The sequence below is a fragment of the Brachycentrus maculatus genome, unplaced genomic scaffold, assembly GCF_059751285.1.
Source record: "Brachycentrus maculatus isolate JH-2025_06_01 unplaced genomic scaffold, ASM5975128v1 h1tg000390l, whole genome shotgun sequence".
In the NCBI taxonomy this organism is placed as follows: Eukaryota; Metazoa; Arthropoda; class Insecta; order Trichoptera; family Brachycentridae; genus Brachycentrus; species Brachycentrus maculatus.
The window spans coordinates 63,409-79,215 of record NW_028281139.1 but is presented as its reverse complement, the minus strand read 5'-3'; the positions used below and the strand labels follow the sequence as shown (position 1 = coordinate 79,215).

The window sequence follows — 15,807 nt, the reverse complement described above, 5'->3', positions numbered from 1 at the left end:
TCACTCATTCGTTCTACATGTCCAAACCATCTCAACACACCTTTCTTAATTTTATCGATAATGCTTATCTCAGCTTTGCATTCCTTCCTTATTTCACTATTCGTACATCTATCATACATCGTTTTGTCGCACATTCTTCTGAGAGATCGCATTTCGACTGCATTAAGTCTACTTTCATCCTTCTTTTGCCAACTCCATGTTTCACTTCCATACATTAGAGTTGGAACCAGGACTCCGTTGTGCACTGCCAGTTTAGCTTCCGCTGATAGGTTTTTATTTGCCATAACTGATTTCAGTGCACCATTCACTTTGTTCCCATTCACTTTCATGAATCTCCTTATAGATACTCCCTAATTATTCCGACTCCGGACCTGACAGCTTTTAATTCGACAAACTTGATCGTGATAAGTTTTTCTAGCTTTCTTATCGTCACGTCGACAGAGAGAATATAATGTCACATCAATGGGTCTTTGCAAATAATATTTTCCTCTTTCACATTCATACAATTTAGTTATATCAGCAAACTTCAATTTCTGTATTAAAATCCTCCTTACACCCTTATTATATCTTACCGTATATGAAATTAAAATTACAAAAATGTTAATAAAATTAGTATATAACTACTCACCGAGATTTTTATGTCTACTGGTTTCAAGACGTACCCGTCTCTTCGTCAGGACAATCACTAACACAGCATGCAAACAGAGTGTGTGACAAGAGTGTGAGAAGGGTGCAATGGTGGTGAAGAGTAGTATTGTTTGCATGCTGTGTTAGTGATTGTCCTGACGAAGAGACGGATAAAATTAATAAAATTAGTATATAACCACTCACCGAGATTTTTACGTCTACCGGTTTCAAGACGTACCCGTCTCTTCGTCAGGACAATCACTAACACAGCATGAAAACAATACTATTCTTCACCACCATAGCACCATTCACACACTCTATTTGCATGCTGTGTTAGTGATTGTTCTGACGAAGAGACGGGTACGTCTCGAAACCGGTAGACATAAAAATCTCGGTGAGTGGTTATATACTAATTTCATTTACATTTTTGTAAAAAAATAAACAGTAAAAATTACTAACCACAAAGTAAATGCTTTAAATATTAATTATATTGAGAATATAAGAATTACAATGAATATAATGCTGAGATTAACATAATCGATAAAATTAACCAAGGTGTTTTGAGATGGTTTCGACAAAAGAACAATAAAACAAATTTATTGTATGAGTGTAGTTGGAAATAGGAGCAGTAGAAGATCAAGAGCACTAGGTATGATCAAGTATTTCAAATACTTGACAGCTGTCAGGGTCGAGATTCGAAATAATCGGTATGTATTAAGAGGTGCATAAACGAAGATTGTTTGCAAAGAAAAATTGGTGTGGCTTTCTATTCTCTCTGCCTACCCCTACGAGAAAGCAGTGTGACGTTTAGTTGGTTAGTTAATTAGTTAGTTATCTACATTAGGTAATTAAAACATTTATATCCATTTATAATCGATATGATAACCTAATCAGCCAATACAGTATTTTTTGACTCGTGTATCAATTAACGAATCCCGTTAGGGGCGAGGAAACCAAGTCAGGTAATTTTACTGGAATGTTTATGTGTTTAGTCGGAAATATATTCCTGTGGGGTGACCATTCCACTGCTCGGGGAGGCGGCATAGAGCAGGGATTTGGAAATCTTTCTTTTAGGGGAGGAAGAAAAATGCTTCCTCAGTCGACATTGTCTCGCTGTAAGGGTAGGGGGCAGGGAATCGGCGGTGGTTATCCTCCTTTATCAATAAGATCCCATTTGAGATTTTCAAAAATATCATAATAAGATTTCAGTTCTCTTTCAATTTTCATCAATCTCGTTCGTCCTTTGTTTGTGTGAAGAATTGAATTCTTAAGTAATGTAATATTGTAAAATACCTCACTCCATCCGACTTTTTTTCAATTTTCCGATAATGAGGCATAGCAATATTGCGTGGGTATAATATTTTTTAAAAATATTTTGCTCATCCATCCTTACAATTTATTCAATTCGTTTATTCATTAATTGAACGTTAACTTTGTGGAATAAAATGATATATATATATATATATATATATATATATATATATATATATATATATATATATATATATATATATATATATATATATATATATATATATATATATATATATTTATATATATATATATATAAATATATATATATATATATATATATATATATATATATATATATATATATATATATATATATATATATATATATATATATATATATATATATATATATGTATATATATATATATATATATATATATATATATATATATATATATATATATATATATATTTATATATATATATATATATATATATATATATATATATATATATATATATATATATATATATATATATATATATATATATATATATATATATATATATATATATATATATATATATATATATGTATATATATATATATATATATATATACACATATATATATATATATATATATATATATATATATATATATATATATATATATACACATATATATACATATATATATATATATATATATATAATATTTAATATGGTTACAAAAGTATATTTTTCATTTTTTATTCATTTTCCAGATATTTCTACTTTTTACATTTCTACATTTCAACTCTGTCTAGTTACACATTTCTAAAATGTCATTTCATAATCTTTTCATTTTAACACTTTGAGGCATCAAAATGTAAAAATAATTTCTAAATGGAGAAAAAAGAAAATAGAAATCACCCAATATTACATTTTTAGAGAAAAACGAAAATACAACTCACCCAATATAATACATTTTAGAAAAAAAAAGAAAAGAAAACTCACCAAATATAACATTTTTAGAGAAAAAGAAAAGAGAACTCTCACAATGTAACATATTTTTGAGATAAAAGAAAAGAGAACTCACCCACATTTGTGAACAAGGATTTAGACACACCCATAATTTTGTTTTAAAAAGTATTGTGGTATACGAGTAGATTAGATTGCGTTTTGCGAACCGTAACACAGTCAGGGCAGGCCCTACGCCGGGGAATGGTATACTTTACAAATACGCATACCGTACGATGTAAAATCAGGACTTAAATTCAAGTTTTGCGTTAAATATGAATGAAGCACCCTAAAAGAGCAGGGTGAGAGGGGCGTTTTTAAGGGCGTATAATGGGAACAGGAACAAATGTCACCAAAAAGCGTAATTAATTTGTTTGGAAAAAGTTTTTTAAAACAAATTAATATCCCCTCTTGACGCGGATTTCAGCTAAATCGCCATATATCCTTGGAATCATCAATCATAAACGAGATTTAATAATTTAATTTTTATTATTTTTTGACATCTCAACAAAGATGAAGAAAAACAGTCTGAAGATAAATAGGGCTTACGACCGTCATTGGCTTGGTTAAGTGATCACTTACACACGTGTAACAATCACAACATGATTGACAACCACATTACTCAAATTCTTGAAACTTCTGTATATATTGATCATTAAATCTTACCTACGACGGGTTGTAAGCCCTGTAAATACATAGATTAACACATATCTTCATCTATGTTGAGATATTTAAAAAATACTTTTCTACCCGTATCTTGTAATAATAATCATTCAAACTAGCTTAGGACTGTAAATATATAGACTTCTATAAAATTTAAAAAATCTATGTTGAGATATCGTAGTCATACAGGAGAAAGTGACCAAGTGCATTTTTTACAAAAACGTGATCATTGACTATTTGACACCTTACTGGCCTAATATTGCCCTGAAATAATGCCAAAGGATTTTAAACTTGTAAGTATAATATATTGACTTGTTAAAAATGACTAACTGCATTGATGTTTATTTTCTTGCCAAGCAAAAGTGATTTGAATGGTCCTCCTGAACATTTTACGTTTTGTCAGTTGGTCACTTTCTCCTGTACGACTACGATATTAATGTTCATAACCCCTAAGTGGTCATAAACACAGAACGTGTCAACAAAAATTATATATATTTCATGATATTCGACTAATAAATTCTTAGAAATTGTCATTTACTTAGTTTTATTTTAAATCGTCATCTGATAACGGAAAATATTTACACACGTGTATGAAATTTAAACGAATTTCCACGGTAAATTTCATTGTAATTCCACGTGATATAGGTCAAACGAATACATTGTGCATCTGACACCTGAAAGGGCGGGGCTCTGGCACAATGCAAGGATATCCTTACACACGTGAAGTATTTTATACCACGATGAGCGCTTTAATATACTCAAAGGAAGTATTTAGTAATGTACGAGACATGCTGTATCTCACTCATATGAGCTAACAAACTAGTTATGTGCTGAAAATACACATACATGGAAAGATTAAGAAAGGTGTGTTGAGATGCTTTGGAAATGAGGAATGAATGAGTGAAGAAAGAAATGTATAATATATTGGAATAAAATCACAGCTATGTAATTTTTTCCTCATGAATTTTATTTGACCAACAACCGGGTTTCGACGTAACCGACATCATCAGACCGGTGTGAGGCTAGACAATATTCTATGTTATATACACAACAAGGCAGGAGTTGGAAACCATGAATTTATATAATTTTTCTGATATTTATGAGCTGAACGTACTTGGATATAGAAGAGAGGAAAAACCGATGAAAACTAAGTATGATCAAGTATTTTAAATATTCAGTACTCAAATAAGTTAGTCAATCAAGTATTCAAATGGTCAGGAATCTTTTGAATTACCTAACGTCCAAGTGACTCTGCAATCTAGCTACGGCTTATGCAACACCGCTTATCGTGACCCTACTCAGGCTTCAACTTTTTAAGTTTCATAGCCTATGCCTACTCGTGAGTGGATTTACTCTTTATGTTTAAAGTTACTTTAATTTCATGTAATTCATGAGTGAAAATCCTAGGCAAAAACACTCGCCAGGCCAGGAGTCGGAATAACCGGCGGGTATGTATGAGGAGATGTTAAGATTAATACGGAAGAGGCAAAAAATACTTCTGCGGAGATACGGCCTAGTGGTTAGTTAGTTTATCTTGGGAAATTGCATTCAATCCCTTGTTTAGTCTTTCAAAGCATCGTATTCTTTCCTTATTTGACCATTTAAATATCATCGTTTTGTCTCATTGAAAGAATGAATGAATTTTGACTACACTCAGCCTACTTTCATACTTATTTTTCCAACTCCATGCTTTGATTCCATACATTTGAGTTGGTACCAGGACTCTAGTTCAACTTTTGGTGATAGGTTTTTATTTTCTGCACTATTCACTCTGTTCCCAGTATTCATTTTCCTTTCTAGATCCAAATCAATCTTTCCTTCTTCATCTTCTTCTTATTATATGCCTTACGGCCTGTTTTATAAGGGCGATTAGCCTCCTGCGACGTCAATTCCCAGCTATCGGCCCATCTCTTTGGTGGTCTGCCCGGGAGTCGTCTACCATGGGGTTGGCCGTACAATGCGATGTGGTGGAGTCTGGATGGTTCCATTCTCCTCACATGCGCATACCATTGTCTTCTTCGTTGCCTTCCCCACCTAACGACATCTTCGATCTCGCATATTTCCCTGATCTTGGCATTTCTCAATCTATCTCGAAGACTCTTGCCTGTTATGCTTCTCAGACTATTCATTTCTGACACTCTATCAATCTTTCCATTTCTGTTAAATATACTTCTCAAATATATTTCCAAAATCATCTACCTGTTCCATAATTTTCCCATTTACTAATATTTTATACACAGATCTACATTCTCTGTAAAAAAATTACATTGGATTTGCTGCACATTCTTCAGCAATGCAATTTCTTAGCACACATCATACGCCCTTGATACCAGCGTCTTCAAGTCTTCTCTAGTATCGACAAAACATTTTAAAAGACAATAATTTATGTGGCAAATATGTAATAGTTGGAATATCAGCTGAAGGAAAATCGTGTTAAATTTGGATAGATAAACTATTTCTAAAACTTGAGATTGTTCTTTAAGAAAATTATTTTTTTGATATCTCAACACGGATGAGGAAGAATATGGATTCTGGGCATTTACGGCATACAGGGCTTATGACTGTCATAGACTGGTTTCAGCTATCACTTTACACACGTGTAACATTAATCAATGTTAAAAAAAGCTTTTTCATCTCACCAATAGATGCCTCCAGTAAAAATTCTAGTGATTCAATCACAATGTTTCGAAAATTTGATCATATAAGTATATAAAACTTCCGAGAATTTGAGTAGTGTGGTTGTCAATCATGGGTAGAATTGACGAATGTAACATGTGTGCAAATCACTTAAACCAGCCTATGATGGTCATAAGTCCCGTAAATGCAATGAATAATAATAAAAGTAACTCCTATACATAGAGATAATCCAGATTTGTGAAGAAGTTTTTGAAAACACTCAAAATTTGTAAGTATTTCAAATAATCGAAAGTGGTCTTTAAGAAGACATCGCGTTCATAGTCGCGTTAATTGAATAATTTAATATGTTGATAATACTAATAAGTGAGTAGAGAACATTTAATTACCCCTAAATTAGGTGCCCCACGAACGGATACAGGATGTATTGTTTAATTTCTTATGCCCTTCCGTGTTAAGGGGGAATTATTAATATTTCACTTCTTATATGAACACGCAGTCTTATTTTCAGAGGCATGAGGGATGCCGTTATGTGTTTTCAAGCAAGCAATCAACAGAAATCACGCGACGAGTGTGGGCCAGGAGTTGGGACTCACGAAGTGTCTAAATATGCTTTTAACTTACGAGTATGCATCAAGTTTACATTAACCTACACACCTATGCATGTGAGGGCACAAACGCAGCAGAACGTCAGTAAATAGTGGTATTACTTCACACCGAAAATAAAAACATGCAAGAGATATTTTTTTAAAACATGTTATTTTAGTTTCTTGAATGTTTTTTGCAGATACTTTTATAATCTTTATAAAATTAAAAACATTGTTTGCACCACTTCTTTTTTATTAGCACACTTTAACCTACGGAGTGTGTGGAAGTTTTTGTAAGGGAATGTAAATTAGTTATAAGTATTTTAATGTTCTTAATGTTTTAGAATGTAAACCTGAACATGACAAGGTTCTTGTCGAAACCGGTAGGTTAAAGTATGCTAATAATTAAAAAAATGGTTAAAACAAGGTTTATTTTTATTTTATAAAGATATTTTGGTGCCTGTGATTTTTCAAATGTTTCCGGTTAATTTTTGGATACAGAGTCCGAAATAGCCATCAGAATTTGTCTGAAGTCCATAAGATCTATTTTTTGAGATATGCAACATTTGAAATATTAATATTAACATTTTTGTGTCGGGTTGTAGTCCCGTGGTTAGTGTCGCGGACTCTGAGTTTCTCGGTTCGAACCCCTCGCGAACTCATTGCGACAAAACGTTGTGTGATACGAGTAAGTAAAGAATGCAGGGCAGAAGTAATCATTATCAATGAAACTAAGAAAAGTGCGTTGAGATGGTTTGGACACGTGGAAACAATGAGTGAAGAAAGAACGGCAATACGAATTCATGAGGCAAATATACTTGTAAATAGGAGCAAAGATAAACCGAAGAAAACTTGGTCAGGTCAGGTATGTATGTAAATATCAGAAGATGCATGATTGTGCAAAAGACGTATAATGTTTGCAAGGACAGAGTGGTGTGAATTTTATTCTCTCTGCCTACCCCTGCAGTAAAGCGGTGTGGTAGTAAGTTAGTTAGCAAACTGAAGACTCAATAGTTTTCAAAACAATGATGTTTAAAAACCTTTCATACTATACAGCTAATTTACGTAATTCATGGAGTTACTATACGAAACACCATATCATGTACTAGGAGATCATGCAACCTTTGTTCACATGTTACTAACGTAATTTACGATCCAGACGTAGACACTTTATTATTATTCAGTATCTACCCCGTGGACTGTCAAAAGAAAAAGAGAGAAGATTAATATATTTTTTTGTTTCGTCTGATTTTTTGTGGAAGGCATAAGAAATGCGGTAGTATATAAAGGGAAATAAAAGTTATAACGTGCATATTCACGCAAAAACTTCGTACAATATTTATGAAGTATAATACTATACTGTGAATCTTCTTATTAGGATTACTTTTCAAAGTACAAATGTACATAACTGAAATATCTTCTTCTTCTTCTTCTTGGTGTAGGCTTTGTGGCCTGTTTTTTAATAGGGATTAGCCTTCTTCGAGGTCGATTCCCAGCTGTCGATCCATCTCTGTACAGTGTGGTGTAAGGGAGTCTGGATGGTTCCATTCTCCTCACATGCGCATACCATTGTCTCCTTCGTTGCCTTCCCAATGACATCTATGATCTCGCATATCTCCCTTATCCTGGCATTTCTTATTCTGTCTCGTAGATAGACTCCTGCCTGATATACTTCATAGAGTCTTCATTTCTGACACTCAAAGTGCCAACGCCAACAACGGTGTCGGCTCTACTTTCAACCCTATACATAATGATGGGTAGCACTCAAATTTTGTAAATTTTGATTTTGCTGCCGATCTTCATCTCAGGATTTTTCCTTTTAAAAAATCAGGCATTCTTAGGTGGCTGCAGCCTTGTTTACTTGCCCCATCAATTCACATCGCAGATCCGTTTGACCACACAGGTATTTGAACTTTTTCACATATTTATTTGAACACATAGGTATTTGAACAGAAATATATTTTATTTTATTTAAAATGCTATCTCGTAACGCATGTCTGTGTTGAAAACTGTAGTGCATGTTGGTCTTCGGGTCGACCAAAAATCGCATATGTTAGACATTTTGTGTAGTTTTGAGTGTGTAAATGGTGCTATGTAAAAAAATAAATAAGCTATATATTCTTCTTCCAGGTTCCACCCCAACGTCTAAGTTATCAGCTCTTTTCGTCCTCAAATTCTTTCTATCATGGGCCATCGTCACCTAGGTCATGCCTTCAAATCGTGTTATCTTTCTGTAGCATCCATGCATTTTTTGTGTCTTCCTTCAAATGTCTTTCGAGGAAGATCCATGGCGATTGTCTGGTTCCCAATATGTTCGGGTTGCAACAGGCACCTTTTTCTTATGGACACTCAGCTGACCATTTAAGTATTTAAGTAGTTTCTTGTTGCCTAGAGTAGATGCTATACATCATTCAGCATTCGAAGATCGGGTCTGGCTATCGTTTGGAGAGAAATTCTGATTTGTAAATAAGGACTTGGACACACTTAAAATGTCGTTAATAAAACATCTGGCCAAATTATAAGCTGCATATATTTTTATTAAATCTTGTTTTCAGGCGTCTTTCGGTACGTAAAATAATCCAGTTAGGATCTTGCATACATTCAAAATAAGGGTCTCCACTAAATAAAATCTTATTCTTATCAACTATAGATACCGCCGCATACTCGTACATGAAGCGAAGTGAGAATTGATATATCAATGAGTACAAAAAATTTAGAAGTGTGGTTTTCAATTATGGGTAGAATGGTGAATATTCTCATATTCTCCTTCGTCTATGTTTAGATGTCAAACACACGTTATGTAAATGCAAAAAAAATTAAAAATTGATCGAAATGTGGGAAAAACTAATTTATTATAAAGAATGCAATATTATGGGAATAAATATCAAGGTGACAGATCATATGCCTGTAAATATCAAGAGTTTCATATTCTTCATCGTCTATTTTGAAATGTCAAATAATAAAATAAAAGTGTGAAAAATTATATAGGAACTTGTTTTTATGATAAAGAACACAATATTAAGGAATAAAAATTACGAGCTTTTATAAAAACGACCCTGTGAAATGTACAGAAGCCGGAGGATAAAATAATTTTAATATGTTTCAAGGCGTTTTGTTATAAAACCAATTGAAATTTGATTTGAATAAAATGGTGGATAATGTGGTATTCGGTACAATGCGTACCAGGCGAACAGAATATTACAGTGGTAAATGCGTACGTACTACAAACATTTCCTGCGATCCGCGCATAATAATATTGAATAACCCGTACAAAGTATCTATTTTTTTGAAAAGTGCCTGTTAACATGACGGTGTTTCAGCCCACCCAAAGACTTCATTCCGTTTCCTCGTTATTTCCTTGATTGTTTATGGTATTTAGGTCTCAACCGATCAATAAACCCCATTCTTTACACTGTAAAATATTTACTTAAAAAAAGTCAAATTAACCTAATGAACAGTAGAATACTTTTTTATACAAATGCTCTATTAATAACTGTTTATCATTTATAACTAAACTAAATAAATGCAAAAGCTAAACTGGCAGTGCACAATGGAGTCCTGGTATCAACCCTTATATTTAGAAGTGAATTATGGAATTGGCAGAATAAAGGTTAAAATAGACTGAATGCAGTCGAAATGCGGTCATGTAGTGAGGCAAAATATATGTTTTACTGGTGAAATAACGAATCAATGCTAAGCATTTTCAATAAAATTAAGAATTAAATATTATGTATGCTTATAAAAAATGTTTCTTAAATGAAATGCAAGAAAAACCTTTCAAACTTGAAAAAGAATATTGAAATTATATTGAATGTAGTCGAAGTGCGATCTCTCAGACGAATGTAAAAACAGTTTTCTTTCATTATAATTTTGTAAATAAATAATATAAAATTTAGTTAGTTGTTTATAAAATTCAATAAGGGTGCATTATTTGATGAAGTACATAAACCAGTCATTATTTTTCAGAGTTTGCGAATCTTATTATGGAAACTAGCTACTCAATTAGTGGAATGAAAATAAAATGCAATTAGTGGTCTAATACAAGTCTTTAATTTTAAATAATAAACACGTTAATGCAAAATCTCTAAATAATATAAAATATCCCAGAATTTTTCATAAAGAGTATACTTTTTCAAACCCAATATCGATAGTTTAAAAGCGATGTTCGTTAATTTAGCAGCTCAATAGTATCAATATAAAAATAGCTTGGTCATACATACGAGGAACGACAAGGGTGTTTTTCTAACAATGAGTCTGAAAAATGCTTCCACAGTGAGGGATACTAGAGATGAACAATCTATTATATGAAGCTACCTAGACAAAAGTGGCCACCTTCTCAGATAGCGAAGCTGAAAATACAATTTTTACTATCGTATATTAGACTTTTTTTAAACCCTTATTCATACGTAATACTCATCCGTACAGTATCGTTTAGAATCAGTGTTATCTTGAGATATAGGGTAATACAAATCTGGGTTCTTTATCAAGGTGGAGGTTCCGGGTTTGATTTCAGGGAGGACGAAATAAATATAAGTGTTTTTCCCCTGTGATATTTATGTAATATTACCCTGGACTGGGTAGCTTAAGCACAGGCTGATTAATATTCGTTCGTGTATTTAATGATCAAAATAGCAATGTTTTCAAACAATGCAGTGCCTTATGTAACATTAGATGCACATAAGGGCTAGGAGAGTAAAAAAATACTTTAAAAATTAATTGTAGTATTTAAAGACATAAACCAATACTGTAGGGGATGCCTAACACCTATGGCCAGGGCTGTACATAAAGATATATATATATATATATATATATATATATATATATATATATATATATATATATATATATATATATATATATATACATATATATATATATATATATATATATATATATATATATATATATATATATATATATATATATATATATATATATATATATATATATATACATATATATATATATATATATATATATATATATATATATATATATATATATATATATATATATATATATATATATATATATTTATATATATATATATTTATATATATATATATATATATATATATATATATATATATATATATATATATATATATATATATATATATATATATTGATATATATATTGATATATTATTATTTATATTGATATATTCAAAGCACCTCTTTAAACAATCAGAACGTGTCTCTTGTATTACAAATTACGTATTAATATCCTAACTATCCCAAAAATTAAGAAATAATATTCACATAACACCAACAATGACATTGATTCTCTTTTTGTGTTATCACCGGAATATGTTGAAAAAACCATAAGAAAACTCAGTGAGGGCACATTATTGTAATTTGTCATTATGTGTATGATGAAATATAAATATATATAAATAAATTATGTGCATAAAACCTCCATACATCACGGGAAAGGCAAACAAAATATCGTTATATTATATTATGGTAATATTATTCGCAGATACCTGGAAAGCCTTTAACCATTTTACGTATGCCTACCTTACAATTTGTTTTTTGGCTTTAGGCATTCCCCATGCTCTGTTAAACATAGAATGGTGAATATTCCATGGCAATTGTAGCGAGCTTTATGTGGGACTTTACACAGCTTACATTTTTATTAGTCAAAGCCTTTACGGCAGGGAAGGTAAAAGTCTTAGATTAAGCTCGGTAATAGCCTACCATAAAGCACAGAGCTGACAGTCGAATTAACATTCAAGGTTTGTCGCAATTGATTGCGATAATATTTCGCAGTTCCTTATCGATTTTGTAATTGGTGGTTAAAATTTTAGTTTAATAATTTGTTCTTTTTTTAAAAAAGAGTTAATTACATATTAATTAATTAATTCTATCCATTATTGCCACCACATTACTCAAATTCTTGGAAGTTCTATATATATATGAACTAATTTTGAAACATTGTTCTTGAATCACTAGAACTTCACTATAAACATCTATTGGTGAGATGAAAAGAATCATTTTATTGAGCAGAAACGCTTTCAAAAGTAGTATTAGTCGTCAATTAATTAAATACCCGCAGATTGTTGTGCCGATTCCCAGCATGATAATACATATGTTTATTTTTTTTAATAAAATATACCGTATTTTTTTTTACACTGATATCCCAATATACATAGACAAATTATGAAATGATTGTCATTTTTTGTTAATGGTATTACACAATGTGAACGATGAATGATGAAGAGGGTGTTATATTACCATACCACAAAAATAACAATGCGTTTCATTTTCAAAATATATCATAAGATTGTCTGGGTATTTATAGAGTTAATGAACTATCAAAGGCTGTTTTGAGTGATCGCTTTATACATGTTCACATTTCAAAATATTATTAATAAAATAATTGGTCGCAATTTGATAAAAATTTTAAATCATGTTTTCGATGCATCTTTTGTATGTTAAAAAAATGGGAAGAATCGTACATTTCATAGAGGTTCCTACTAATGAAAAAAACTTTCTCAACTCAACCATAGATGTTGCCGAGAACTCGCATATAAATGAAGGTGTGAACTGGACAATACATATGGTGGTCAATCATGGGTGGAATTGTGAATTTTACATATACTCGTATACAAAGCCCTGTAAATACTGAGACTTCGATAATATTTTCATCTTTGTTGAAATATTATGAATTATACAATGGTATTGCAAAGTTCTTTGAAAGGCGGGTAGTTTTTAAATATATTTGCAAGTATGTTTTATATTATTCGAAGGGTAGATAATCCAGTGTCTGAAGAAATAATAACACACTGTGAATAACATTTAGTGCGCTTTTAGCTTTCTCATAATTTTTCATGTAATTTTTTTATTAAATGTCCCTGATAATTAACCATCACAAGCCAAACGGAAAATCCCTTAAAAAACATAAAATCCCTACTTCAAAGTAAATTCCAATACCTTGAAATAAAACGTTGTGAATTATAATTACCATTTTTACCTTTCTCATAATTTTTCATGTAAAATTTATATTAAATGTCCCTTGTAATAAACCATCACAAGCCAAACGGAAAACCCTTAAAAAAAACATAAAATCCTCACTTCAAAGTGAAAAATATCATATTATTCGATTCTGCTGACTAGAGATAGCTTCCCTCACAACTTGGAGAATCATCGAAATCGTAATGCTGACACAAGACGAGAAAAAATATGAATTTAGCGTTTACGTCTGCGTGTCGATTGCTTTACCATTTTTTAAATGCGCTGTGCTCCTTCCCTCTGGGTTTTCAGTATTTCAGTGTTTCAGTATTTCAGTTTCAGTCGGCCTGCGACCGCTTTCGAGTGCGAACGTCCCGACGTCCATTCGGCGCAGCGTCGCGGCGGTAGTGATCCTGCGTCGAGTCGCGATCTCGCAGTCTCTCGATAGCCCACGTGCCTAAGAGTCGTCAATCCACCCTAATGCCAGCTAATAAAGTTTCATTAGCGCTTCGTGTGTAGTCGGGACGTGTGTTAGTCGGGGTGCGTGTGCCAATTTAAAATTGTAAACTTTAAGCGTACTTGATGTCGATTCGCGAACACTTTGAAAACTTTTGAATGGAAAATAAGTCTTTCTTTCGATGCAATGAAAGAATTACCAAAATTAAAAGTTAATATGCACGTCTTTAAAATTGTTATCACGTTATTGTTGGTGTTAATGCAAGGTAAGTGCTTATATCATTCTCATATATAATACAATAAATATATCACTTTTTACAAATTTTCTATATATTTTAAAAATAATTATAATAAAAACTAATTTACACTTTTTTCTACGACTTTGATTTGAGACTTAATTTTAAAATGATCTGAATTCAACAAATTTTTAGTTTTGATAACACTTAATAAATTAATTAAATAATTTGTTTTTATTACTAAATAACCAACACATAGCTTTCCCGTGGGAGTAATCAGAGAAAATAGAAGCTACATCATAATTTTTATCACCACAATTCAAATTTATAAATTTTCTTCGCCTCTTTCACGTTCCTTCTCCGCCAATTTTTACGACTCCTTAGCCAGTCCATTTGCAAGTATTTCAAGTCCTTGACGTATTATCATACCACAGTCAGTCTACATCAGTTTTTATTTCTTATTACACTATTTTTACGATATATTTTTCAACATATGTATTTGTAATAAAATAAACCAGTCACTCATTACAATTTTTTTTTAAATAATGTTTTCCAATTTACATATTTATTCATGAAAATTTATTTATTTTAAAATCAGTTATTTATGTGAGACATTCGTGTTTATGTAGCGTGCCGCATGATTTATATAAATTCGATAAGACTTAATAAATCTTGGTTTTTATTCGTACTCTGTGGTCACATTACTAATAAATTTATTCCATGTTTTATTATAATAATCAGATACAATTTATTCGTGTTATCTTAAATTTACCTTAAATACAGTGGGTGCCTACACAAAAAAATCATCGGTTTTGGTGACAGAGTTCTTTATTTATTTTTTTAAATACCTCTCTAATTACAATTTTCGGTCACTTCTTGGTCACGAGAAAAGTAGATTTCTATGGAGAGATAACTATTTTTACTATTTAACCAGCCAAATGCCAGGTTATAAACCATGGAATATTTAGACTTCCATCTTTTTTCATAAAAAAAGGAAGATTGATAAATATTTCATATCAAGTTGAGACGCCTTTAAAATTTACATCTCATCCGTAGAGTCAATAATTCAGTGACCGATATAATTAATAAATATTTTTTTTAAATGAATAACCCGCAAAGCCTAAATTTTATTTATTTATTAATTTATTTATTTTTCATAACATATTACATACATAAGTCATATTTATAATATTCCCGACGAGTAATTTATATTTCTCATTTTGGGACATGGGATTGAGGTTAACAAGACTGGTACACAAATAATGGAAAATACGTGGAAAATATAAAAACAATAAATAGGTATAATAAATAGGCATTAGAAGCATATTTGAAAGAAATAAATGAGAAAAACGTAAGGTAATAAGCATATTTTAAATGAGAAAACATAAAAAATG

General features: G+C 31.3%; 1 protein-coding gene across 1 annotated transcript in view; it reads left to right on the top strand.

The window, feature by feature from the left end:
• Nucleotides 1–14,080: 14,080 nt before the first annotated feature.
• Nucleotides 14,081–15,807, top strand: part of LOC148303029 (cell adhesion molecule 2-like) — a gene marked incomplete at its 3' end in the record, with an annotated part of 46,564 nt that continues 44,837 nt past the window's right edge. The window contains exon 1 of the mRNA XM_088270680.1: nucleotides 14,081–14,443. Within this exon, the coding sequence (XP_088126806.1) occupies nucleotides 14,365–14,443 (79 nt within the window). The remainder of the gene's footprint in view (nucleotides 14,444–15,807) is intronic.